This window comes from Pyrgilauda ruficollis, unplaced genomic scaffold (assembly GCF_017590135.1).
Source record: "Pyrgilauda ruficollis isolate IOZ18807 unplaced genomic scaffold, ASM1759013v1 scaffold12, whole genome shotgun sequence".
Taxonomy (NCBI): domain Eukaryota; kingdom Metazoa; phylum Chordata; class Aves; order Passeriformes; family Passeridae; genus Pyrgilauda; species Pyrgilauda ruficollis.
The window spans coordinates 2,621,479-2,647,816 of NW_024510321.1; the positions used below are offsets into that span (position 1 = coordinate 2,621,479).

At 48.7% G+C, this 26,338-nt stretch overlaps 1 protein-coding gene across 3 annotated transcripts; it reads right to left on the minus strand.

Annotated features, from left to right (window-relative positions):
• Positions 1 to 219: 219 nt before the first annotated feature.
• Positions 220 to 21,975, minus strand: XIRP1 (xin actin binding repeat containing 1). 3 transcript variants are annotated; one of them, XM_041488016.1, is made up of 5 exons: positions 21,829 to 21,973; positions 15,970 to 16,059; positions 11,753 to 11,907; positions 10,473 to 10,526; positions 220 to 8,861 (listed from the first exon to the last, which is right to left on the minus strand). In XM_041488016.1, the coding sequence occupies exon 5, from the start codon at positions 8,859 to 8,861 to the stop codon at positions 1,185 to 1,187; it is 7,677 nt and encodes a 2,558-aa protein (XP_041343950.1). In that variant the 5' UTR covers positions 10,473 to 10,526; positions 11,753 to 11,907; positions 15,970 to 16,059; positions 21,829 to 21,973; the 3' UTR covers positions 220 to 1,184. The 3 variants fall into 3 exon arrangements, with proteins under 3 accessions (XP_041343950.1, XP_041343942.1, XP_041343958.1); XM_041488008.1 differs by lacking the exon at positions 15,970 to 16,059 and having other exon boundaries at positions 21,829 to 21,975; XM_041488024.1 differs by lacking the exons at positions 11,753 to 11,907; positions 15,970 to 16,059 and having other exon boundaries at positions 21,829 to 21,959.
• Between the last annotated feature and the right edge of the window lie 4,363 nt (positions 21,976 to 26,338).

The window sequence follows — 26,338 nt, forward strand, 5'->3', positions numbered from 1 at the left end:
GGGTCTGTATCACCCTGGAGTCAATTTTTAAATCAGAGTATGAACACTCTTTGCTGCAGGGCTGATGATCCACCCACAGCATAAAGCAGGTGTAGACCAAATCCCTCCAGTGACTCAGAGTGCTCTCAGTGTGTGATTCAAATGGTCCTTCGAGGGATGATTTCCAGGTATTTTCAGAGGAAAGAAGCACTGAACAAAAGAAACTCAACCAGAACAAAGTATTTTTAGAGGTAAAGTTTACCATCAGAACGCAGCAATAGAAGTTAAAAAAAAAAAAAGCCACAAAAGATCTAAAATCTTGAGTTGAGAATGTACAAAACAAAGTCATAATAAGAAAAATTGCTTTACAAAGTCTCAAAATGTATTTAAACAGTAAACATGTAGGAAAGCATGGAAAATCTAAACTAAGGGGTTTGTGTATACTGAATAATAAATTACAATTCTAGAAATAAAGAAAAGAAAGCAGTAACCATTCTGTCTCGAGAATCTTTCATAGCATCATTCTTTGGGTGAATGGCATTGATAGGAGCTGTAGGCCTTAGCTTTACAATTTCCAGTATCATCAAACACTTTCCAGGAACTGAAAAACAAACTGATAAATAACTCCCCCAAGTCCAAGACTGACAACAACTCAAGATTTTTTTTTTTTTCTTTTCTTTTCTTACTGGCTAAGAGAAAACCTATCCAACCCACCCATCAATATGAGCTTATGTGTCTATATATATATATGTGTGTGTGTGTAGGATGTCCTTCTTAGAAAAAGAAGGTACCATAAAGATATTTGTTTGCCAGTGACCAGATTGATTGTTTCTTTAATTGATCCTGCCTTCTGCAGTAGTTCAGAGAAGCCCGATCCAACACCTCCAACCACTCCCACCAAACATTCTAGGGGGAAGTACCCCAAGGTGCCCATGGATGGATTTTTCCCTTGTGCTTCTAACAGTGCCAGGACTTTGGGTTGTGGTGCAGCACCAAGTCTACTGGGTTGGCCAGGTGAGGGCTGTTCTCCAGTGTCAAGGCAGGCTGTACTTGTCCTGTCTGTGTGCAAACACTGAGATGATGACCCTGAGAAATCCTTAGGGTGCAGGTAAATCCCTGTCTGCAATGTGGATAAAACAGGATAAATGTTTATTGTGGCCTTTCTCTTTTGTCTTATACAGTCCTCTCTTGTTCTGCAGAATCTCCTATTTCTTTGGCTTGGAGTTGCCAAAGGTGACAAAGACCACTCCTGGCTCCTGAAAACTCCCATTGGTGTGGAAGTCTTCACCTGGGCTCTTCAAGTACCTCTGAAACACAGGTGAGGCAGATACCTCATACTGGGGATGAGAGCCCACATCGCGTGTGGAAGATGTTTGTGTCTCGGATTGCTTGGTGACTGTGGTGGACGAAGTGATGATTTTGTTTCCAAACTGGTCCATTTCCTCATACTGCTCCATGACAGTCCGGGTGGCTCCGTAGAGCTTGGACCCGTCAGGCCCTGTTTGCAGCTCCAAGATGCTTTTCTGCCTCCGTGGATTTTGTGGGCTGGGGGTGTTCAGGGAGCGGTATTCCGAAAAGCTGCCTTTCACCCCACAGTGGCAGCTGTCTTTGGAGCTGTCCAGAGAACACTTCTCTTTGTCACTGGTTGGATGGTTGGCACTGCCAAGGGTGTGCTGTTTCATGGAGCTCAGCCCAGCTTTTGTCTGGACAGGGTCTGATCTCTTCTCTGAGGGTTTCGTGTCGTGCCCAGCAGACCCTGCTGAGGGGTGGTTATAGGAGTTAAAGCTGTTTTGAGCAAAAGCCTCCCTCTTTCCTGGAGAGTCTGCTGAAGGGCCATCCTGGGGGGAATGTGCTGTCCTGGGTGATTCAGCTGGTTTCCTGGCAGCAGACTCAATGGTGATGTAGGAAGGTGAGGAGGGAGAACTGACTCGAGACTGAATGAGGCGGGGAACCTCCAGCTCTGCCTTGGCTGCCTCTGCCTTTTCTGCCACCTTTGCACTTTCCACAGATGCTGCTTCCCCTGTCTCCAGCATGACTTCCTCTTGCCTGGCTTTGCTCGAAACAATGCTGATCTTGCGGATGTTGCTGCTGCTCACAGAGCTTTGGGCGCTCCCCAGAGACTCCTTGAACAGCCCTGAGAGCCCAGCAATGTCTGACTCAGACTTGAGATTAGAAACTGAATAAATAGCTTTCTTGATGGCCTCCTCGATGTCCTGGATGCGGGCAAGTGTCTGCTCCTTCAGGTGGAGAATCTCAGCACTTGCTCGCTCCAGGTCCTCAAAAACCAGATCCACTGAGGAACCACTGTCAGCGTCCTCCTTTGCCTCAGCCTTGTCCTGTTGCTTGGCCTTCTGGCGCACAACCCACTCGGGGACCTTCTCAAAGAAGCTCTTGAGAGCTTTCACATCCACTTTGCTTGTCTCCTCCTCAAACTCCCTCACTCGGGTCAAGATCTCTTGCAGCTGCTCCTGTCTCCTGAGGTTCTCAAAGATCTCCATAGCCTCCTTGACATTGCCTTTCATGATCTCCTCCTTGTGTACTGACAACCTCTTACGACGCTCATCTTCCGTTTCTCTCTTTTTTTTTTCTCTCATAACAACCGCTGGCTTCTCCTGGGCAGGTGTCTCTGCCTCCCTATCAGGACATTTCACTTGCCTGCTGTTTCCCTGCTGGTGCTCCTCAAAGGAGTTCACTGACTGCTGATGGAAGGACATTGACTGAGACATTTGCCTCCTCTCATGCACCTGCTGCACGACTCTCTGACTATCCCACAATCCATAAGAATTAGATACACTTTCCCTTTCCACCTTGGATGAGGCATTTTGTGCAGTGCCATCTCCTCTTTTGGGAGGGCTATTGTGACCCACAGGGGAGGTGCTTGGCTCAGTTTGTCCTGGCACATCCTGTGCCTGTGCTCTGCCAGGACAGGCCGGAGGTGACAGTGAAGAGCACCCATTCTCCTCTCGGCACAGCTCTATCTGCCTTTGAGCCACCTGGCCTGGGCACCTCCTTGGAGCAGCTGCTGTATCACTCATCATTCCCTGCTTGACTTCAAAACCAACCACTCCATTTTTCATTGGCTTTGAGGCTGTAGCACTGTCTGATTCTACCTTTCCTTGTCCTCCTTTGCTTGCCTTGTACCTTTCTTCTGCTATTTGGAGAGGGGTTTTGGCAGTGTATTTTGGCAGCTTTCTCTCTGGGTTTGTACCCTGAACTGTGACAGACTTCTTCACAGATGTCTCTGAATTGCAGCATTTTGTTTGAACCTCCTCATAGCCTGATTGTTCATGAACTTCCATGCAGCTTAATCCCAGATCTGTGGGGAAAGGACTTGGCTTGTTGATCTCCCTCAAGCCTGAAGGTTTTGGAGGCAGGGGTGGAGGGATGGGTTTTGTTGATCTGATTGTGCTGTAATTTGCAGAGGCAGAATGTGCCTCGTGTAAGAGGTGCTCAGGTTTTGGAGGGGGAACAGGTTTTTTCTTGGGTGGGGCAGTAGTTTCTGGTTTTGGAGGAGTCCTGGGCTTCTCTGCAGGACTCTGGTCACTGGGTTTACAGGACAGAGAAGGGAGAGCAGGAAGAGGGGTCTGGAGTAGTGCAGAACATCCTGAGGCTTCATCTTTGCTGGTTGATAATGGAAGGGCACCTTCTCTTGCTGCTTTAGTTGAGGGTGGGCAATGCTCTGCTTTCATCACAGCAACTGAGGGAGGAGGAGGAAAGTCATTATCAGCCTGTGACCCTGAAGCCACTACAGCAGTCTCCTTACTAGCGAGTTGAGTCTCATTTTTCTTTTTACACACAGAATAGGACTGCCCTGCATTTCTGTATATCATAGCAGCTTTAAAATCCCCTCTGGAGACATTAACATTAGACTTTTCCAGCGACTGAAGTGTGGCTTTTAAATTACCTCGGACAACGTCCTCCTTTTCTACCAGGCGCTGTTCTGTGGCGGCACTTTGCAGCGCTCTGATAGCTGTCTGCACATCCCCTCTGACACCAACATCTCTTTCTTCTTGCTCTGATTGCTCTTTGAAATCAGACTCAACACAAGGGTTTACATAGGTTTTCACGGGTGTGGCAGCATAAAGGCCATCCTTAATGCTAAAATCTCTACTGGGCACAACTTGGATTTCCTGGCTCAATAGTTGTCGTCCCTGTACTTCCTCAGAAGCACTGACCTTTTTGTGTGATGCTATGCTCTTCTGAGACACACTTGTGTGGGTCTTGGATGCCTCCTGGACTCTAGTGGTGGTGGTCCTGGTGGCAGTGCTGCTGCTCTCCTTCTTGGTGGATGAGGAGTCCTGTTGGTGTAGGGTTGATTGAAGGGTCATGGTCCCCTGTGAGCTGACTGTCTGCTGCCTGCAGGCTGTGTGGACCTCCTCCCTGTTCCTCTGGAACTTGCTCTGAACGTGGTGCTGAATGTTTTTTGCTTCTGCTGTTGCCAACCTCAGGCTTTGCATTGCAGCCTGGAGATCAGTCCCCAGAGCCTTTTCTTCTGTCTGAGTCTGGCTGGCTTCCCCAGGCAGCACACTCTGCTGTTTCCCATCCACTTCTGCCCTCTGAGCTGTCACTTGTGTTGGAAATGTGCCTTGTATCATAGATTTTGGTTCCTTCAAATGGGCAGTGGTGGCTTCTTCTTTCTCTGCCTTCTTGCTGGCATCTGCAGCCCTTTGGATTGACTTTGTAGTCACCTTAAGCCCTCCGGACAGAACTTCTTCCTTTCCCATCACTGTGGGCAGGGGCTTCCCAAGACATTGCACAGTGGTGCCTGCCACACCTGCTGCATGCACAGCCTCTCTCTCTAACACACCCTCTCTGCCCATGCTTTCACATGCAAATCCCTTTTTTGCTCCCTCCATAGCCCCTGGCTCACCTCCTGCAATTACTTTCTCCATTTGTTCTTTATTTGCCAAGACATGTATGTTAGCCCCCTGCACAACCCGTGGGCCGCTCTCATCTGCCCCATCCTCCTCTGCTTGGGAGGAGATGAGGGATTGTATCTCTGACTCCTGCTGGAGATTCTTCAGATAGCTGAGGTCTCCCTTCTCAATGCAGCTCGCAAAAAGTTGGACATTTCCCTTCTCGTTGTCCTCACGCTTGATGGTGGCTGCTGCTTTCTGCTCCTGAGAAGAAGCCAACAAGTTCCCAATTGTTGATTTCACATCCCCCTTGACGACTTTCTGCTGGACAGAATGGAACAAGAGGGAGTAGAGAGTCATCTTCAGTGATCCCGACTTTGTCTCTTGTAGGACCATCCCCTTTTTGATGGAAGCATCTTGGCTGAGGAGACCCTGTAAGGCCTTGGCTACATCTCCACTCAAGTCCTCTTTGCCTTTAACAGCTTCACTTTGGTCCAGCAGCTGCAATGGGCTTACTTTGATCTTGCCCTCTCTGTCCTCCTCCACCAGCATGCTCTGTGCTTCCACATTGGTCCTGTGCAGGAGCTGCAGCATAATCCTTTGCAAGTGGCCTCCCACAATCTCCTCTTTCAGGATCTCTGGAGCTCCTGGGCTGCTGAGCTGGTACTTCACCATCTTCACACTCTCCATATCATTAGCTTCAATGAGGATCCCACCATGCTGGATAGCCTGGCAAGTGCAGAGAGTCTCTAAAGTTTCCTTCATGGTTCTTTCTTTCAGTTCTATTTCTATGCCAGATTCAGAAGCACCAAATTTATCTAGGGGTGTGCTCTCAAAGAGCCACGTTGTGCTTTTCACATCTGCACGAGGGATCTCTTCTTGGGCCCCAGTGCTGGCTGTCACCTCTGTGTCCTTAAGGGTGTCCATGGGCTGGGTTTCAAACAACCAGGTGCAGCGTTTTACATCCCCTTTCTGGCTGTCCTCTCTCTGCACTGTGCTCATGGATGAGCTTCTCTCTGCATCCCCATACAGGGAGTCCACAGGATGGTTCTCAAAGAGCCAAGTGGATGTCCTCACGTCACCCCGCTGCACGTCACTGACGCTGACCATCCTCACGTACTTCTTCTGGCCCACTTGCTGGGACTCAAAGAGCTGCTTGTTGGACTGAACATCTCCCTTCTGCACATCATCCACTGTTCTGGGCACAGACAACTTTCCCCCTGAGAAGGAGTCAAGAGGCTCTGTCTCAAACCTCCACCGCGCAGTCTGGACATCTCCTTTCTTGATGTCCTCTTGGGTGACAGCCCTAATCACAAACACCTCTTCTTCCTTCTTGATCTGATCCAGGGGCTTAGTTTCAAACAACCACCGGGCACCTTTCATGTCACCTTTCATGATTTCTTCTTTCTGTACAGAAGTGACCTCATGGTATCCTCCCTCTTTGTCCTGGATAGCGTATAAAGGTTGGCTTTCAAAGAGCATTGTGCAGGACTTGACGTTAGCTTTGCTCATGGTGTCTTTCTGGATCTTCTGGAGTTCTGTCTCATCCACTTTGTTGTGGATTTGGTCAAGGGAATAGGTCTCGAATACAAACCTTTTTCCTCCAACATCTCCCCCCTTGGCATCCTTTTCAGGAGGTATTTCCTGGATGCCCTCAGAGTTATCCTTCAGGGTGTCCATGGGGTAGTTCTCAAAGAGCCACGTGAACTTGTGCACAGACCCAGCTTCAATTGTTCCAGCATCCTTCTGGGATTTTGGCTTGGTGGCTGTGTCCAAGGGCTTGGCTTCAAAGAACTCTTTCACTCTGGACACTTCCCCAGACTGGAACTCCACACGGCTGGAGTACCTCATGGTTTTTTTCCTGTCAGCTTCACTGACAGCGCTGCTGCCCAAGGGTTCAGTCTCAAACAGGTGCCGGACAGTTTTGACATCCACTCCCTGCAATTCCTCCTGACTGTAGGCCTTACTGACTTGCAAATACTGTTCCTCCTGGCCTTTGAGGGAGTCCAGGGGCTGAGTCTCAAACATCCACGTGTAGGACTTCACATCGGCTTGGGGCACACTGCCATCCTCCTCCTGCTTCTTCTCAGCCTTCTCGTACAGGGTGTGCATGGGCTGGGTCTCAAACAGCCACCGGCAGGTCTTCACATCCCCCTTCTGGGAGATCTCCCGCCTCACTGAGGGGTGCTTCTCCCCTTCTGTGGCTTGGAGATGAATGACATCCATGGGCTGAGTTTCAAAGAGCCACTTGGCTGTCCTGACATCACCAGCCACCACCTCTTGTTTTGTAATCCCCCGTATTATATCCACTTTCTCGATGCTTTCATCAAACTGGTCCAGGGGCCTGGTTTCAAACATCCATTTGTAGTTCTTGACGTCACCGCTGATGATCTGCTCTCTGCTTACAGAGGTGACTTCGTGGAAATTGCCAAAGCTATCCTTGATGGCATACAGGGGTGTTGTCTCAAACAGGATTTGGTTGGCTTTGACATTGCCAGCTGGAATCTTCTCCTCCTCTTCTTTGGTGGTGGGCTCAGCATCAGCCTGCTTAATGCTGTCTAAGGGGAGAGTCTCAAACAGGGTTTTGAAAGATTTCACATCCCCTTTCACTACCTCTTCCATGCTGGTGGCTGGAATTTCTTCCTCAAATGCCTTGGAGATACTGCCAAGGGGACAGGTCTCAAAGACATGTTTTCTTTGCTTCACATCTCCCTTCTCCTCTGCTGAAAGCTCTACTTTCTTCAAACGTCCCACCTCAAAATTGTCTTTCAGGGTTTCCATTGGCTGCGTTTCGAAGAGCCAGAGTGTAGATTTCACATCACCTCCAATGACTTGTTCTTTGGCTACAACACTCTCTGAAGCTTCTCCTTTCAGGGAGTCAAGAGTCTGGGTCTCAAAGAGCAATCGTTGTTTAGTGACATCCGCCCCTGTGACAAAATCTGTCGAAGCCTGGAAGTCCTGTTCTTCAACTGTGATTTCTCTGATGGCATCCAGAGGCTGAGTTTCAAATATCCACCTCGCACCACTGACATCCGGCCTTCCAATTTCTTCCAGTGAAATCCCACGGATTATCTGCACTTTGGAAGTGTCCTTGTTGATGGTATCCAGGGGCTGGGTCTCAAAGAGCCAGCGAGCCGTCCTGACCGCATTGGTCTGAATTTCTTCTCGGCAGACGGACTTGATTTCATGGATAGTCCCACTTTTGTCTCTGATGGCACAGAGGGGCTCTGTTTGGAAGAGCCTGACAGTCTTCTTGACATCGCCTTTAAGCTCCTGGATTTCTGACTTGAGTTGTAGGATGCTCTTCTCCTCCACTGAGGAGCAGCGTCCTATGGCATCCAAGGACTGTGCTTCAAAGAGCTGTTTGGCCCCTTTCACGTCACCTCCCTGGACAGGCTCCTTGAGAACTGCCTCCTGTACCTCAGTTTCATCTGAATACAGTTTATTTAATGTGTCCAGTGGCTGGGTTTCAAAGAGCCACCGGGCAGTGCGAACATCCCCTCTGGCAAGGTCTGTTTCCGACACCTTGGCTGATGTTGACAGGTTGTATCCATTTATGGACTGGTTTTCAAACCTCAGGGAAGTGCTTTTCACATCCCCACTGGGAATGATCTCTTCTTCTGTCAGCTTCTTCGTGGCTTGATGGTCCCCAATGGAGTCAAGTGCCCAGTTCTCAAAAATCCAGCGCATGGACTGAACCTCTCCCGGGAGAACTTTATCCAGGTTGACGGAGGCCTGTGCATTGGGATCCTCGGTGTTAAGCATTTCTGCCAGGTCCTCAGTCACAGCTTCTTCCAGGTTCTTCCTGAGCTCGGGGTGCATGTGCCTGTAGAGCCTTTTCAGCTCGTTCACCTGGCGCTGCTGGTAGAACTTGGAGAAGGCTTGCTTTGGAGGAGGCACAGGGAGTGCATTGAGATCCTGGCCCCCTGGAGCGACGACCTGGACTGAGCCAACGGCTGGAGGGGGAGGCAAGTCATCTTCCATTTTCTGGATGGCAACTTTAGATGATTTCTGAGCCTCTGACATCTTTGGGGAAACAGTTTTAAACGTCAGCATCACCTCTCACCCCCAATCCCCGTGGCTGTTAATGGAGTGAATGGCAAAGGGAAAAGCCAACAGGGGAAATCCGTGCACCCAGTAAGCTCCATACCTTTGGTTCAGTAGCACACAGCACTCCAAAACATCACATCACTGCACACGCTGCAGGCTTGGTGTTAGCCCTGGTTCCACAGCAAAGCGAGGTCTCTAATCCAGCTGAGGTGGTTAGTCTACAATTCCCAGGATTCAGTCCAGCTAGAGCACAATACAGCTGCCTGATTTGGGCTATGTGACCAAGAGAGAGGGACCACAAGAAGGATAAGGCTGACTTAGAAAAGGCAGTGAAAATTTAACTTCTCCCTCCTGCTGGCCAGTGTCCAGAACTGTTGTGTCCCTGGCTGAGGACCTGCAGGGAACAAAAGATCTGGGTGCAGGAGAAAGCCAAGGAGCTATTTGTGAAGAGGTCTCAGGAAGAAAATGGGGAGAAGGAAGCAAAGTGTCAAACTGAGCTGATGAGGTTGGCTGGTGAGGTAATGTGATGAGCTTTTGGTAGCACTGTGGGGTGCCCACTCACTGCTCAGGAGAGAGGGCTTGGGGAAGGATATTTATCTGATTAATGATTTCTTCTGTTGCACTCAGAAGTGTGTCCCATTTGCACAAGAGTAGATGCACATTTGCACAGTTGGAAACTTAAATAAAGCTCTTCTGATTTGCAGACTTGTACAGGCACGAGGCTAACTAAGGTTTGCAAACTGCTGGAATCAGCAGGCCTGATGATCTGTGCTGCCTGAGGAGGAAAAGCAAGGCTGAGGGACCAGAAGTTGGGGCACCACCTATAGCTGGGGGTCAGGAAAGTTAGTCTTGTTTATTCTCAGTCAGACTCAGCTCATCTCAAATTCACAACAGTGCTGGTACAAAAGTGAACAGAGTGGGCTGTGCTTGTCCAGTCCCCATCTGAGCCTCCACTTCTGCAATTTTTCTCCTCAGTTTGTGCATCCTGGGTACTGAACATTGAACTGAATACCTGCAACCTGCACTGCCTGGGCATTTATCCACAGGGAAGGTAGCTGAAGCCTTTAATCATTGTCTAAAAGAGACTGCAATCCTGGTGGCTTTCCTTTCAGTAAACAGATCTGCTGACCCTTGGCATGCCTGTGCAGTTACGTCTGCAGAGTTATGCCCGGAATATTATTAGTTGTTGCTCAAAGCAATGGTGCACGGTGTTATTTCACTCTGCTACACACAGATTGTTCTGGCTAAAAATAAGTTTTGAACATTAGTAAAAGAAACCCACACTCAGAACACCAAAATCAGCATATTTTGCAGCAAGTGAAAAATGCAAATCTTTTGCATGAGGCAACGTACTTGGAATGCACTTTTTAAAATAAGGGTTGTTTTATTTTATTTATTTTTTTTTAATTAATTAATTTATTTTTTAAATCTGTGAAGAACTTCTGAATGTGGGGAAGGGCAGCCAAGCAGCTGATAGCTATATTCAGTATGTAAGTGCTCCTGGCTGCCTTGTGTGGGTATTTAGATCACACTCACAGGCCACAAATATTTGGTTAGATAACGGTGCTTATCTTAAACATTTCCTACCTTGTTTTTTTTCTCTCTGTGGGGAGAGTGAATGGAGTTGTCCTTCACAGTACTCTGGAAAAGATATGAGGAGAAATGCCATTAAACTACACAGCAAGACACATTATCTGCATATATATTTTTATATACTTATGTGTACTAATGTGTGTATCAATTACAGAAAACTGAAAACCATGCAGGTGTGATTTTCTCCTTTGGTTCATTAGCAGTTCTGTACAACTGAGAAAGCAGTCTTGTTCCAGGTTGATCAGATATATGTTTCCTAATGTCTCAGTCAACAAGCAAAACCCCAAACATAATTTTTTTTAATTTAGGGGAAAAACAAAACTAGCACTGATTTCTCCAAAGTTTGATTTAGCCTTCATTTTCCCTTATACTTAAATATTTTAAAAAATGAAACTGATCTACATTTTCTTCGTTCTCTAACCAGCTGTAATTTTCCAAATGCAGTGCCCACTTATTTATTTTCAACTGAGACTGCTTCATCTGCACCTCTCCCTGATAAGCACTCGAGAGACTGCATCTCTGACCACAGGCCCCAGAAAAGGTTCAGAGTGTGGAGAAACATGAGTGTGCCTGCAAGAATGGTCCAGATATGAAATCCCATCCCATGTCACTCCTGGATCACCAGTGGAACTGGGGTACAAAGGATTTTTCATAAAAGATCATGGTGACACTGGGGAAATGGGAAAAATATGCCTCATAACACTTATAACCTGTATTATCCTGCCTGGAGTGGGGGATTAAATCCCTGGATCCCAGACTAAGGGATATGATAGAGAAGCACTGGTTGCACTGCAAAGTTATGCTTGAATGTGTCTTATATGGACATATATATATGTGTGTGTATATATATATATATATGTATATGTGTGTGTGTGTGTGTGTGTTGGAATGGGGATACCATGGAGACACATGTGCTGCTCTGTATTGATTATTTCCACCATGGATGTATATGAATATAAATGTGCAAATAAAGAGGAAATCTTGTTATAAGCAAACTATACAGGTTGGTGGATGTAGGGCTCTGTGTGTGTGTGCTTGCTGTGTGCGTGCATGTGTGAATTTAATAAATATGCTATATTTGCACGTGTTTGTACACATTTATCTTACATTTGCAAGCAGCAAGGGGAAAATAGTCACTTTTGGGAAACCAAACGCGGTGTTTCCTCAGATTTACCAAAGCAGACACGTTCTCTGTCACCCTCTCACAGCCACTTGCCGGATGGGACATTGCTGGGATGCCGCCGGTGGCTGGGAGGGGAGGACCGGGTCCTTACCGGCTGTGCGGGGCTGGCGTCAGCAGCAGCAGCTGTCTGCGAGAGATACAGAGCCGACAGCTCCTTCACGGAGGGCACAGAGGACCTCCCTCGTCCTCGCTGAAGTGTGTGGCTGGTGCTGCCTGATGGGTCTAAAAATGACCGTGCCCGACCATCTGGAACAGGGACAGAGCGCGCGGTGAGCCACGAGCGCAGGCAGGAGGGCAGGGCCAGCATCTGCTGGGCTTCTGGAACCCACACCGAGCCCCCCAACAGCCCCCAGCCTGCTCCCCCAAAACTTAACATCACACCCTTCCGGTACAAGGAAAAAACATGGGCATTCCCATCTCCTTCGTGGCTGAGGTGGACTGTTGAGCCTGGATGAGAGTGACACTTGGGCAGTGACCTGATGGCCCCATTCCTGCTTCCCTGGGCAAGGCCATCACCAAACACAAGCGAGTCAGAGAACATGGAGGAATTACACATATCTAAATTAAGCCAATTCCTACTTTTTTTTTTTTTGCTCTATGGCCACACCACTCTCCTATGGGTGTGCCTCACAAGCAGTTACATCCACTTATCTTTGCCTCTCCCCTGGGAGCTCATTTCAGGAGAGATGAAAAGGGTGAGACCTGCCACAGGATGTAGCAGGGAGCCCCTGGTAGAGCCTTCAAACCCTGCTCTGAATTTAGAGATCTGATCTTTTGGGCTACACCAGCTTCCATAGGGTCCCCCCTACTGGAGCTTCAGCTTTCAAAGAAAGAAGCAACTCCAAAATGTAGCCAAGAACTTTTTGCATTTACCTGCCAGGTGTGAGGATGGTTATCTCCACCTCCCATCACAGACACACACAATATATAGAGCTTTACACCTCTAGGGTGCATCTCAGCCCTCCAGGTTAGTCAGGGCTGTAATTTCTCTGTTCCCACTGTAAAAACACGAGAAGGTTCTCCCGTTCTCTGCAGGGCTTGCGCCGCTGCATTCAGATTTAGTGAGGTATTTGCAATGCTTTTGGTTTGAACAATGGGCTCTCTCTCCACAAATCCAGCTATTGCACACCCAGGAAAGGGCTGATGTACTTTTTAATATGTGCACACTAGAAGCACTGCAGCCATTCCAGCATTCTTTGCCCTAAAACCTCAGCCCCCAAATCACAAGAATTAGAAAACAACAAACCTAATGACTCTTCTTCTTTGTGTTCTGAATTTCAAGTTCAGATTTTCAAGTTTTTCTCTAAAATACTGAAAGAAACTCACTCTGGTTTTATTTTAATTTGACAGGAAGCAACTCCATGAGCTAGAAATGTGCTTCAAATGAAATACCACCTCCTATAGGCACAAACATGCACCAAAAAGCCATGATGATTAGAGCAGAGGGACCTCAGTGGGTTGTCAGACCCTGCCAGCTGTGCTGCTGGAAGGTGCCAAACCTCAAGATTTCTGTTGTCCTTTCTTCCAGCTGCTCCTGCAGGTGTGCAGGCACTTTGATGCAGAGCCAAGGCTGGATACATGGGGAAGCAATGGGATGAAATACAGATTGAGTTGCCCAGTTCTGCTGGAAGTCACTACAACACCACAGGAGGAAACAGAAAGTATTTCCTTAATGATTTTCTTTTCTTCCATAAATCTCCATCTAAATATGGCACCTCTCTCCCTGATTTCTGCTGTCCACAGCTCAAACACTGAGTCAAAGGGAATTATCTGTCTACAGCCACTGCAGACAGTGGCAAGGCTGGGGCAGATCTGGTGCATCCTGAGACAGACTGTGAGGTTACAACCACCCTCTGGTTGCATCATTTCCCCCCACTCTGCTCAAAACACCCGAAACTTTGACTAGATCCTGGATTTTTGAGATAAGCAGCATCCATTAAATCATAGAATGGTTTGTGTTGGAAGGAACTTTGGAGAACATCTTGTTCCAACCCCCCTGCCATAGGCAGGGATGCCCCTCACTAAATCAGGCTGCTCTGAGCCCTGTCCAAGTGGCCTTGAACACTTCCAGGAATGGGACATCCATAACTTCTTTGGGCAACCCATTCTCACTACTCTCACAGCAAAGAATTTTTTTCCTGGTATATAATCTCAATCTCTTCTCTTAGTTTAAAACTGTTCCCCTTTGTCCTAGGGACATCAAGAGGGTCCTTGCAGCAGTTGCTGAATTAACTTCAGAAACCTTTGGGTAATCTGAAAAAATTCCTTTTTGTGGAATTTGAAAACTCTTGTCTGGGAATGTCTTTCTTTCATCCTACATTGCTGAATTACCTACTGAAAAGGCAAAAAGGAGTCCAATAAGTCTGGCAAACAGAAAGTTTCTTCTTTGCATGGTAATGAGATTTGCATGGCTAAGTCCCCCAACAAGAGCAATGGGAAGAACTGGGCACAGTGAGCCTTCAAGGTAGAAAAGAAACCAAGCACACATTTTCAGCCTCTCTGGCTGGGAAAATGAACACAAACCCTTGGCTGTCTTGAAAACTACTTCCAGGAGATGGGAGCACCTCATGGCAAGGCAGGGGCCCCGCCTAGGCTGACACAAGTGTCCCTGTGCTTGACCATTTTGGTGAGAAGTGCTTAGCAAAAGCATCCCTGTGTCCATGAGCTGGGCTGGTGGTGTTTGATGGTCTCCTCCCAGCCCAGGCTATGGGCATTGCTGCTGAGATGGTGTAATTTGTACTGACCTATAGGCCTGTAAATTCACATACTGCACAAAGAAAAGCAACGTGCCCCTCCAGCCATGAATTAATAGTGCAGCTGAAGGAAGAGTTCCAGTTCAGGCAGTGGGAAATAGCACAGTGTCAGTGCTGCCCGTTCCTTCACCCTTTAGCTTGGATGGATGAAAGGCCACAGGGCTTGTTTTAATGACAGATATCATTAGATACAAGGCTTTTTTTGAAGGCATCCCCTTATTTCTGCCTTTGTTTTCTTTTTTTATTCTTCCCATTTTTGATTTTTTATTTTTTTTTTTTCAGTGCACAAGCTGTGCACAGCCCTGTGTTTGCTTATCACTTCTCACAAATCCTCCTGCCTTGGAGAAGGGCTGCTCCAACCCTCTGTGCTGGCTCTGCGCTCGCACAAAATCTGTCTCTGCCTGACGAAACAGGCTGCTGCCTCCCTCTAAATCGCTAATTATAGAGAAGAACCGAAGGACAACAGTTCATTCTGATAATGAGAGGGCTGAGCTGCCATGTGTGTGTGGATAGCAACATCCGAGTGGCACCAAGGACACTCCAGGAGCTGGGAGCAAGGTGCGGCTTCACCAGCATCCCCCGGGAGCGAGCGGGGAGCTCCCAGCCGGAGATGCTGGAGCACAGCTAAAGGTCGCTATGCACGCCAGGCTTAGGGTGATATTTGTTGTGTATGAGGGGGAAGCCGAGTCTGAAACCAGGGCCAGGCTCCACATTTCTGCCTCGCTGAGCAAAAGGGCTCTACTGGCACGCTGAGTGATGGTGCATCCCGCGCCGCGCTGATTGACTGCACGACTGCGGCCCCAGGGGTGTTAAACGCGATACTTCAGGCTTTAAAGCATCCCCTGTGAGCTAAAATAGGAGGAAAAGATCTCCTGAAGCCCCCCTCCTCCCGCCCCACAGAGCGGCTGGCACCGTGGCCGACGGCGCTGCTGTCCAAATGAAGGATACAGGGAATGCTCCTCCCTGCTGGCGTTTGTCGGCAAAATGTCCCTTGTGTCACTGTCTGGCGCCGGATGAATCTGCACATTTTGTGTGAGGGGCTGCAATGTTTGGACTGCCCATAAGGAGCAGCTGTCGGGTTTCTTGAGTTCTTCCCATGCCCCGTGTATGTGTAGGTCGGGCTTGGTTTACAGCCTCTCCGCCCTGTAAGTCACACCCCAGGCAGGCAGGGATGAAACTTGCAACAGGGGAAAAGAATTCCTTGTATTCGTTTGTACTCACTGATATTTCTAAACACAGGGGGAGTAGGCAAGGCAATGGGGGGAAAAGATTCATAAATATTAATCTAAAAGTTCACTCACTTCCTCTCCAATTATTGCCCATAAATCACTCAACTGCTTTGTCTCCTGCTGGAGATAATATTGCAGCTCTCTCGAACCAGAATCATCTTGCACCTGGCAGCCAACTCCTAACAAGTGGAAAAAAAATCACCAACAAAAACCTCTGCCCCCTCCCTTCTCTGAGAAAACCCCATCTCAGCAGTAACAGGGCAGCTCTGTCTCACTCCACTTTCTATTTAAACCACTTTATCCAATGAACAAACAACGCTACCCACCTGTTGGTGTCCACCACCTCTGCTGCTGGCACTCCTTCACAGCCCGGCTCCCACCACCAACCCCAGTGAGCTACCGAGCGCCTGAGTCACCTATTAAAAAAGGAAGCTGCAAGCTCAGCACCAGTCTCCCGGGTCGCCTGGCCAACCACATGTCATCAGCTGTGCTCCCAAAATCAGCCGCCCTGAGCAAACACAGCTGCTAAGCAAAGCCCTTTGTGCTGCCGCGCGCGCCCCACGGCGCTCCCGGCGCTGGGGCTTGTGTAACGGGGCCTGGGGGCAGATGGGGGCTTGCACAGGGCTTGTAGAAGTCAGAGGGAAAGGGATGGCCCTGTGGGGCAAGTTCTGACAGGGTTCTGTCCCTTTGCATTGCTCACTGATGGGAGCAGTGCTGCAGAGAGCATCTCCTCCCGAATCCGGCATCCTCCATCCCCTGCTCAGTGTCTGCTGCTCTGCAGGTCAATTTGGGTTTGACATGTTGGCTGCTGGGCCTGGCTTGTCCTGAGCTGTGGAGCACAGATGTGTTGTGGTCTCATGCCTTGGCTATGCCATGGCTCCAGTACCACGAGACATTTGGTACATCCCCTGGTGCAGGACCCAAACCCAATCCTTAGAGGCCAGTAGGAGCAAAGGGACTCCTGTCCTGGAGCTCCTTAGCACTGGGGCAGTCAGGGCAGGAAAACAAGTGTTTTCCTCAGATTGTGAAAGCAACTTTCTATTCCAAGAGGATGGAGGTGAACTGACAAGGAAGTGCTGCTTTGTGGCTCTCTGGGCTGGTTGTTTCCTGGGAATTTGGGGCTGGTATTCCCCTCTACCTGGGATCAGCCATGGGTTACCCCCATCAGATGGTCACTACCAGCTCAGCCTCCTGACCCAGGAGTGTGTGACACCCCTGTGTGACTGGACATGTCCCCAGTGCCACCTGCTTGTCCCTGCTGTTCATCCCAGTGAAACATTAGCACCTCACTGACCTGTCCCAAAGCTGGAAGCACATCCCTGCAGATGGGGACCCCATTTCTAAGTGCCTCTGCCCTTAGAGGTGGCAGCTGCAGGTGCAAAATCACATCTGTCTCATCCTCCTCCAGTTTTTCTCCCCAGAGAATCAGTTTCCTGACAAAAGTGACTCCTAAATACTGGCACAGCTCCACGGCTGGGCTGGGGGAATTTGCACAGATGGGTGAGCACCCATAAAAGCTGGCTGGGAAACCAGTGCTGCTGCTTAATCCAGGAGCCAGGCAGCCCATTGGGGGTGCTCAGCCAGCGGGGAAAGGTTGAAATCTCTGCCCTAACCCCTCTGCCAGCAGCCCTGGTCCCCAGGGAAGCTCTGCCAGAGGGGAGACATTCTGAGGAGGTGTGGGAAAACTGCTGCCCCAGTTTGGAGGCTGCTGAAAAGGTGAGTGGTTCTGGGATGCTTCAGTGATGGCAGGGAAGGGCAGTCCTGGCACAGTGAGGATTTGGGCAGGAGAGAATCTCTACCTGTTCCTCATTGCCCTCATGACCCACTCATGAGGCTTTAGAGAATGTTCAAATACCATCTGTTTTCTTCTTAAGGAAGGGGGAAAAAAATGTGGGACAAAGATGCAACAGGGAGCATGGGTGGAATTTTAGAATCTAGAAAAGGCTGAGGACAGGTCATGTTCTAAAACACTCTGCTCACCCTCACGGGTGCTCCCTCCTGAGGCCCGGATCACATTTTGTTCTCTTTTCAAACCACAGTACTTTCTCTTGTTTTCAGTCCTACAAAGGACTGTGAGTGTTTGAAATTCAAGCTTTTTCTTTCTGCTGTGGATCGGCCCATTACATGCCAGAGTGGCAATTGTAAACATGTTTTTTTGACATAGAATTCATGTGGTTTTTTTTGTATGTTTTGGTAAAAGAGTACCAGTTATAAATATACAGGCTAAGAATCAGCCTTTAAAAGTAAGTACTCAGATTTTCCCATGTTCACCTACTAACTCAGATATAAGAACAGCACTGATTACAGCTGACAATTAATAAAAATCATACAACCTAACAAGGCTTTTTTTTTTCTGATTCCAAACTTTCATGAGCACACCTTGTCCTTTCAAATAAATTTGTCCAGCATCACATACAATAGATCCCTGTTTTGGAGGTCGGGAGCCCTGCTGGTATAGAACATAAAGGTAATGGCTAACATATATCAAATAAATAGAAATTATTCCCTTTTGAAATGGCTTAAGAGAGATTTTGCTCTGTTTGCAAGCCATATCTTGCAATTAGTAGAGGAGCTCTGGTACATAGAGTTAATTGGTGATTTCTGGGGTGGGAAATGGCCTGAAAATAAAAGCACCAGAAACAGAGGAAGGTGCTAGACAAAGAGGTGAAATAAAATAATGTAACTAAAGACCAGTTTTGTTGAAGAGGAAATAAGATTTAAATTATCATTTCATGCTTTTAGGAACTGTCTACTAATTAGAGTAAAATAATTAATGCTTTGCACACGTATAAGTTACATTTGCAAATCTGAGAGAGTGGGAGGGGGTGAAGGAAAAAACATCTATTGAGGAATGTCTTGTTTCCTGCCCTTGATTTTCAAAATCAGATGTCTTTGCAATTTCCAGCACCTCCAAACTGAGGGTTCATGATCTTTGGTCACTTCTGCAAATGTTTTTGGCTCTTTGGTATCAGCTGGAATGTCCTTTACAGGAGCAGCATCATGACCCCCCAGGTAATTTAGAGAGCTTCTGAGAAGAGCTGGGAAAATTTAGCCTCAGGCAGAGCTGAGTATCTGCCCCAAGGCAGCTCAGGGCTATTTCTGGGCTTTGCAAAAATCCAGGAATGTGGAGGACTCTATTCTGGGCACCAAAAAAATGCCAAGAAGCTCTGCTGAGAGACAGCTGCGAGTGGCATTGCTGTTTGGGGACACGGCCTTCGCGCGTGGGCCAACTGCGCGGGCTTGGCTTTCCTTGGGAGAGCTCCAGCATCACCCCAGGGTCTGGGAACCAAGGTGGGTGCAGCCCCGACTGTGCCCTGGGCATTGCCTCCTCCTCTGTGTCCCTCTGCTGAGTCAGTAAAGGGTTAATCAAGGCCGAGTGGGTGTTTAGTGACTGTCCCCGGCTGTGTGTCACTGCCCGCTCGTTCTGGTACCCTCCAGTGACTCTTTATCTGCTATTCACTGAGGGGTTTTTCACGGCAGTGGTGACAAACCTCCCTGCCTGACATCCATTTCCCCACTTCCCTGTCTCCTCCATCCCATCACCAGCACTAGTGTGGAGGGGCTTGACAGATGGCACGCAGGCAAAGCTGAGTTAATAGAGGAAATAACAATTGATGATTTTCGAGTGTATGCGTAGCAAAGAAGAAGACAAGGCTGTTATCATAGAAACAGATTAGAAAAGATACATGAAAATTTTAGTAAGCTAGACTACGTGCATAAGTAGATGTGTATACATGCTTTATTAAATTTCTGTAAAACTTTTACTAATTATATTTACGCTAATTGCTTTGCACCAATAAATATAAGTTATTGTGATGTAGTTAATAATTTAAGATCACGCTCTTTGTTAAGAGTATATAAGCTGGAGAACAGGCAAAATAAAATATTTTTCTTCTCAGACCCTAATCCCATGTGTGTATGTCACGTCCAGCCTAACATTAACACACTCCTTTTATCCCCAACTCCTCTCCCAGGATCTGTTCCCTCCTGCCCGTACAGCCTGGAGTTCAGGATGACCATTCATGACAGCAGCTTCCCTCCCTCTAAAACCCCCTTCCCCAGGAAAAGCAACACCCAGCTCCCCACTGGAATGGCCTCAGCCTGGGGAGAGGGCTTCTTGGCATGCCACAAATACCAGACCTTTTAAGGGAAGCCCTGTCTCACCCCTCTGGAAAGATACCTTGGGAATGTGCGTGCAGGCACGAGCCCCGTGAGCATCCCCAGCCTCACATCCCGCCGGGATGCAGGGCCCAGCTGGGATCAGGGCTGTGCTCTGCACCTCTCAGCATTTCTTTGCCATGCCATGGCGTTTACGTGGGGGCATTGCGGGGATGCCACGTGCCCCGAGGAGCTGCAAGGCCCTGCCTTGCCTTTCTATTCCTGTCCTGGTGTTTCCATGCTGCTGTCAGCTCTGCATTGCTGGCAGCCAAGAAAACTTAATGCTGTTTTGGATGGAAGACTCACACCCCAAACCAATTTGGCAGTATCCTTTAAAGAGAAAACCCCAAACCCCCTTGTAGCTACTGAGATTCCCAGGAATTTCAGTTTGTTTCTGAGTGAGGCAAATTGGCAGCAAGAATATGGAAGAGGAGAGAAATGGTTGGCTTGGAAGAGTAAGATACCAGTAAGGTACAGTACTTCAAGGAAAGATTCCCATTACTCTGCTCAGACCCATCCTGGGACTTTCACCAGTGCTAAAGAAGGATTTTCTCCCTCCTAGTAACAGGTTTAAGGCATCCTTGCCTGCTTTCTCCCCAAAAGGAAGCTTTTGTATCCTGTAAAATACTGAGTATATTCAAGGGCTGAAAAAACCTTTGCAAGATGTTCCTACAAATTTCCACCCATGCTGAATCCCTTAATTGCCACTACTGAATAATTTACCAATTTGCCTGGGCAAGAGTATGGATTTTTTATACTTTGCCTCTTCTCACAAAGTGATATCTCTACCTGAGGCATAGGGAAAGGAAGACAACTCCTCCTTTCTTTCCCTAAATCCCTTTTTTTCTAACAAAAATCTGAAGGTACTTCATGGTATTTTTTTTATACAAAGATTGTAGACCTGGAGGGAACTGGGGAAAGCTACAGAATTTTTGTTATTCTCACAGCCATCAGCTGGACATGAATCTCAGAAAGAAATATTGGCCATTGACCAATGCATGAGCTGAAAAAAATACAGCTTTCAGCTCAGGTCAGGCCCTTCCCATGGTGACTGAGGGGCATCCCCAGGGCTGGACCTGAAGTCCTGGCTCTCCTGGTGACAACGAGACAGCCCTTAGAGCCAAAAGGCAGATGGATAATCAGCTGGGAGACCTGAGAGATTATCCACCTGGATAATCAGGTGGGAGACACGCACGTGCACACACAGGGACGCATTTCTGCTCCATCTTAGGGTGACACAGGTTTTTGGAGCACCCTTCCACACATGGGAGCACAAACAGGGAGTGGGCTGTGGCCATATTAGTGCTGCTGCCCCACAGGCTCCTGAAGCCCTTTGTTTGGCTTAGGGTCACAAACACAGTTTTCAACCCTCTCTGGAGACAGGGATTGAAGAGAGAGGGAAAGAAATTCCCTCCTTAACTAATCCTCCCTGTCTCCTGCTCCCCAGTGATGTAAGATGAAGCAAAGCTCATTTCCTTCTGAACAGTCCACGTTTTGCTGCCTACCCACGACCAGTCCTGAACAGGATTTGGGTCTGGAAGGTGTCCCCTCCACCACCAGCATCCCTCTGGCTCAAAGGGATCCCATACAGATTCTTTCCCCTATTTGTGCTCAAGGTGATCATAAATAACAGTATTTTATTTTTTCTTTTGGGAGAGAGTAGACACTAAGATTTGTCCCCATGAATTTAAGCTTAAAGCTGGGATTTTCAGTATTTTAGGACAGAAGAAAAGCACACAGTTACAATGCTCTGTTTCTGTCTAGAACACACGCAGGTGCCCTAAACCATAGTCTTGAACCAAACCAAAACCACCATACATGGAACACACCTGAAGCACAGAGCAGGATTCAGGATTTACCAAGATCCGAGCCAGCAGAATAAAATCCATGGCTTTCCATGAGCTCCAACACCACTTTCATAGCATGAAACACTAAGCATCCTCCTTTGCCCTGCATTTTAGGATCAGTCTGAGGTTCATATTCATGCAACACTTCACCCCCTTCTAATCTACCCCAAAATTACTTACAGGGAGCTCTCTGTAGTCCCAACAGGTGAGTGACGTCTCAGACAGCCCCAGAGGAAAATCTGTGTGAAACCCAGGGCCAGGCAGCCCTTTGTGTATCCCAAAAGGAGCCCTGCTCCACACCCCACACCCTCAGTCCTGTTCACTGCCTCCCAGTGGTCTCTGGCAGCTGGTTTTATCTCAGGGTGCTGGGCTATGTTGAGAGGATGAACTACTTGGTCTATTTTTAGGGAACAGTGAAATTGCTCTTCCACCAGGCTGAGTCAATCATGAGTCCCAGCAATTCTCTGCAGGGGTTGGGAAAGGCTGGGGCCCTGGCTTATTTTCAGAATTTATTCATTCAAAATACCCCTGGTGTAACCTGGTACGGGATGGGGATGCATCCAGGCAGGGGTGCAATGGGGAAGAGGCATTTCCCTGACTCACTGTCATGTCCTCAGGCTGTGATCCTCACAGCCAGGCCCCCCTGTCACCTCTGGCCACAGCCAAAGCTTTAAGAGAAACACTAGGATTGTGAGAGATATTACCTACCTGCATTTTCTGGTTCCTTATTTCCTCATCAGTTCCAGTATTTTAGAGTAAAGAATGAAAAAAATTTCTTTGAGAAAATGACTAAAGAAGGGGAAAGTGACTAAAGAAGGGCAACCACTCTACCTGCTTTATGGTAAGCTGGGAATTGCTCCTATCATTGCAGCAATGTGGGCTCACAGGGGGCTGCTCTGGGAAGTGTTTGGAGAGGGATAATAATAAAGCACTCAAACCTGGAGGACTCTTGATGCCCTCAATGTTCAGCTGGGCAAAGGGTACTATTTTAGCATGTTAATGGTGGGTAAAACTGTGTGCCAGAGCTGGTGATCCTGCCTGGCCAAGCTAACTCACAAATACAAACATAACCAAAGGCTCTGGGCATGGTTTTCAGAGTCCAGCTTTAGCAGGCTGGGATACAATTTGACTGATGAACCCAGTAATATTGAGCTAGGCCCAGCTGCTCTGTCTTTGGTTTGCTTTTCTGACACCTTTAGAGAGTGTATGTTTGAGAACACCACCCCGTGGCAATGGAAGATGTGGGTTGGCTGTGCCAGTACCACAAGTCCCCATCACCTGAGATAAAACACTCCATGCTCTTTGTTTGCAAAGGGCCAAGTGACTGATGCTGATTTTCCACTTTCACAGGATCCCAGAGTGGTTTGGGTTGGAAGGGACATTAAAAATCATCCAGTTCCCAACCCCCTGCCATGGACAGAGACACCTTCCACTAGACCATGTTGCTCAAGGCCCCATCCAGTCTAGCCATGAGCACTTCCAGGGTTGGGGCATCTACAACTTCTCTGGGCAACCCATTTCAATGCCTCACTACCCTCTGAGTAAAGGCTTTTCCCCCCTAACATTTAATCTAAATCTCTCCTCTTTTAGTTTTACATAATTCCCCCTTGTCCTCTCACTATGTCCCCATGTAAAAGGTTCATTTCCCTCATTTTATAAGCCCACTTTAAACACTGAGAGGTTTTTTTTCATGCACTTCTCCTGAGTAGTTCTGCTGGACTTTCCCAGGGGTGTTTGGAGGGGCTGCTGCCCCTCTCTTATCCCTGTGGGCTTGCAGGTATCAGGAGAGGACACCACACATCACCCAGGCTGCAGCTCAGCATGAGGTGTGGTTTCCTTGCCAACATCACGTGCCATCACCTCCCATCACAACCTGTCCAGATGCAGATGAACATCTGTTTTCACTGAGGCTTCTGGAAGGGGCCAGCTCCTCTCTACCATGGCCCAGTTTCTTTAACCAAGCTGCAGGGCCATGAGCTGCTATCCCCTGCTGTCTGTTACACCCTGTGCCTCTGGAGATCGTCACCCCTCCTTCTGATGTGGTCTCTGGGTTCTTTGTTGGTTCCTTCCATAAATGAGGGTCAGAAAAGGAGCTGCCAGGAGGGTGACAGGCAGGTCCTTGATGGCCAGCCAGGTGGTGGGGCAGAGGGCTGGGGATGGCAGGGGCTGTCAGCAAGCACACACCCGCTCGGGTAGCACCAAGTAGCACCAGTGGTGCCTGCAAACACAGCAGCACATTGGGAACTGAGGTATCTTATTTATTCCACGTGGATGGAGGGACATAAATGCAGGAGGCAAAGGGCAGAGCAAACCAGCTCAGCCAGCAGCTGGCAGTGGGTATTTGTGTGTCATGGGCTGCCTGTGCCTGGCAGGAGCACACAGGGGGTGTGTGTGTGTATTTGTGTGGAGTTCTGTTCTCATCTGCAGCACCTGTGTGCTCTGTCTGCGCACAAGGCTGGCTGTTCACACTCCTGCTGCCCCTCTCCATCCCTTGCTGAAGGACCTGCTCTGCTGTGGGCTGTGACTTCCACGTGTGTCCCCACCAGTGCCTCTGCAAACTGCTCCTGCAGCCCCGAGAGATCTGAGCTAGCTGGCAGCTCTGCACAGCTCCTGGGGAAAGGGTTTTGTCCTCCTGTCTGAAGGACAACGACTAATCAGAAGGCAGGAAATGAGAAAAAAATAAATCACGGAGGCACTGGGTGTTCTGAGAGGCACTGAGTGTGTGAGGGGAGAGATCAGCAGCCCCAGGGTCTGGAGCAGAGGGCAGCCCTGAGCCCTTGGTGGCTCTGCTGGAAGCCCAGTGAGGAGGGCAGGAGGGTCTCAGCAAGGGAAAGGCTCTTGAGGTTATATTGAGTGAAAGCAGACACTGGGGCTTGCAGGAAAAGCCAATTAGGAGGGACTAGCCTGTCTGCTTTGATTGTTGGCAGGTCTCAGCCGGGCTGATCAGCGGAGGCTGATCCCTCCCCTGCCCTGCAAGAATCCCTGGGAACTACTGTGCGCGCCCATGGCAGCCTCCCGAAAAAATGCCTGTGATCCCAGCTCCCCTAATCGGTCACAGGGACTGGGAGAGGTGACAGGGGATGGGTGGCACGTCCTGCTGCCCCTTCTTTCTGTGATGGGAGGTGTTTGAGTCGGGGCGCAAGATGGATCTCGTGCTTAAACACCCCAAGTTTCCCTCCTGCCTGAGTTGCAGAGGCACAAAGCAGTGAGGGCTGGACAGATTGGCCACTTACAGGAGTCCTGACATTCATCTCCTCCTTCTCGTGCTCATGAAAAGCAACTGCTGGAAGGGAAATGAGCTTTTAAGGATTATTTTGATTGTACGAGCCTCTATCTACAAGTGCCGCAGCTTCCTTGAACTCGGAGCCATCTCTGGCGTGAGCACAGCCTTTTATCTTAAACCAGCATTCCCCCCCCGCCTTTCAGAGCTTTCCAGCTCACTGGCGATGTTCTCCCGAGCCCATCTGCCGAGCAGCACGGTGCAGAGGGCGGAACGACGGCTGCAAAGCCCCGGGTCACGGCGAGAGGGAGGGTGGCACTCCGCCACGGCTGGGGCTGGGACACGGCGTGCGGAGCATCCTTGCGGAGCCCGGTTTTGGGATGGCAGCGAGTCGGTGCCGCTGTCGCTAGATGGCACCGCACCCCCTCGCAGCAGAGCCCGGGGGCTGCAGCCAGCCGGGGATGGAGCCTCCCCTGCAAAGCGAACGCTTGAGCCAAACCCGAGTCTCCCTGCGTGCAGGATGGGGGATCCCGCTGTTTCCTGCCCTCTCCTTCGCCTCCTCTCCTTGCTTTGAAAATTCCCCTCGTGAAGAGGTCGAAATGAATGGAATGGAATGGAATGGAATGGAATAGAATGGAATGGAATGGAATGGAATAGAATAGACTAGAACATAATAGAATGCAATAGAATAGAATGGAATGGAATAGAATAGAGTAGAATAGAACAGAATAGAAAGGGGGAGGAGGGGTTTGCAGGTGGGCTTGAGGCTGCCTGGATGCTCTGTAATTTGCAGTCAGCTCAGGCTCCTGTTTCATCTTTGCTCTGCACTGAGGTAACACCCCCGTGTGCCCTTCAGCTGGAAGCCCTGGATAATGGAGCAGTGTTAATACACACACACTCACACAAACCTGTGTGCATGTCCCTCTCCTCTCTTCCTTGGCTACAACTCCCTCTCTCTGATTGCCAAAATTCATCTAGAAGTTGTTGATTTCTAAATTCAGAGTACTCAGAAGACTCCACCTGCAATAAATTAGCTGGTGCATTCTCCTTTTGAATATTAAAGGACTCAAGCTTTCAACTATTTCCCTTTGTGAAAAATGGTTCCTTGATTTGCCTTCTTCCTTCCTAGGAAGAATTTTGTTCTGCTGTGTAAGTCTGCCAGTGCTCAGTTTAATCTCATTACTGCAGACTACAGCCACTTAGACCTCTTTAATCAGTGACTTGGTGACGTCCTTGGTGGCAGCTTCCTCCAGATCATCTGATATTGCCAGTGTGACCAGGGGCACACAGCCCAGCTGGTTTGGCTGCCTGGGCATGTACCTTTCTAAGTAATGTAAAAGCCATCCCCTGGAGCAATGCTGAGGCCTGCAGCAGTGTCTCAGGTGTGACTGGAAAGAGATGCAGCCACTGGTACTTTGTTTGTGCAGTTATTCAGCTCCAGAGTGACATGTGCTTGCTGATAAACCCAGC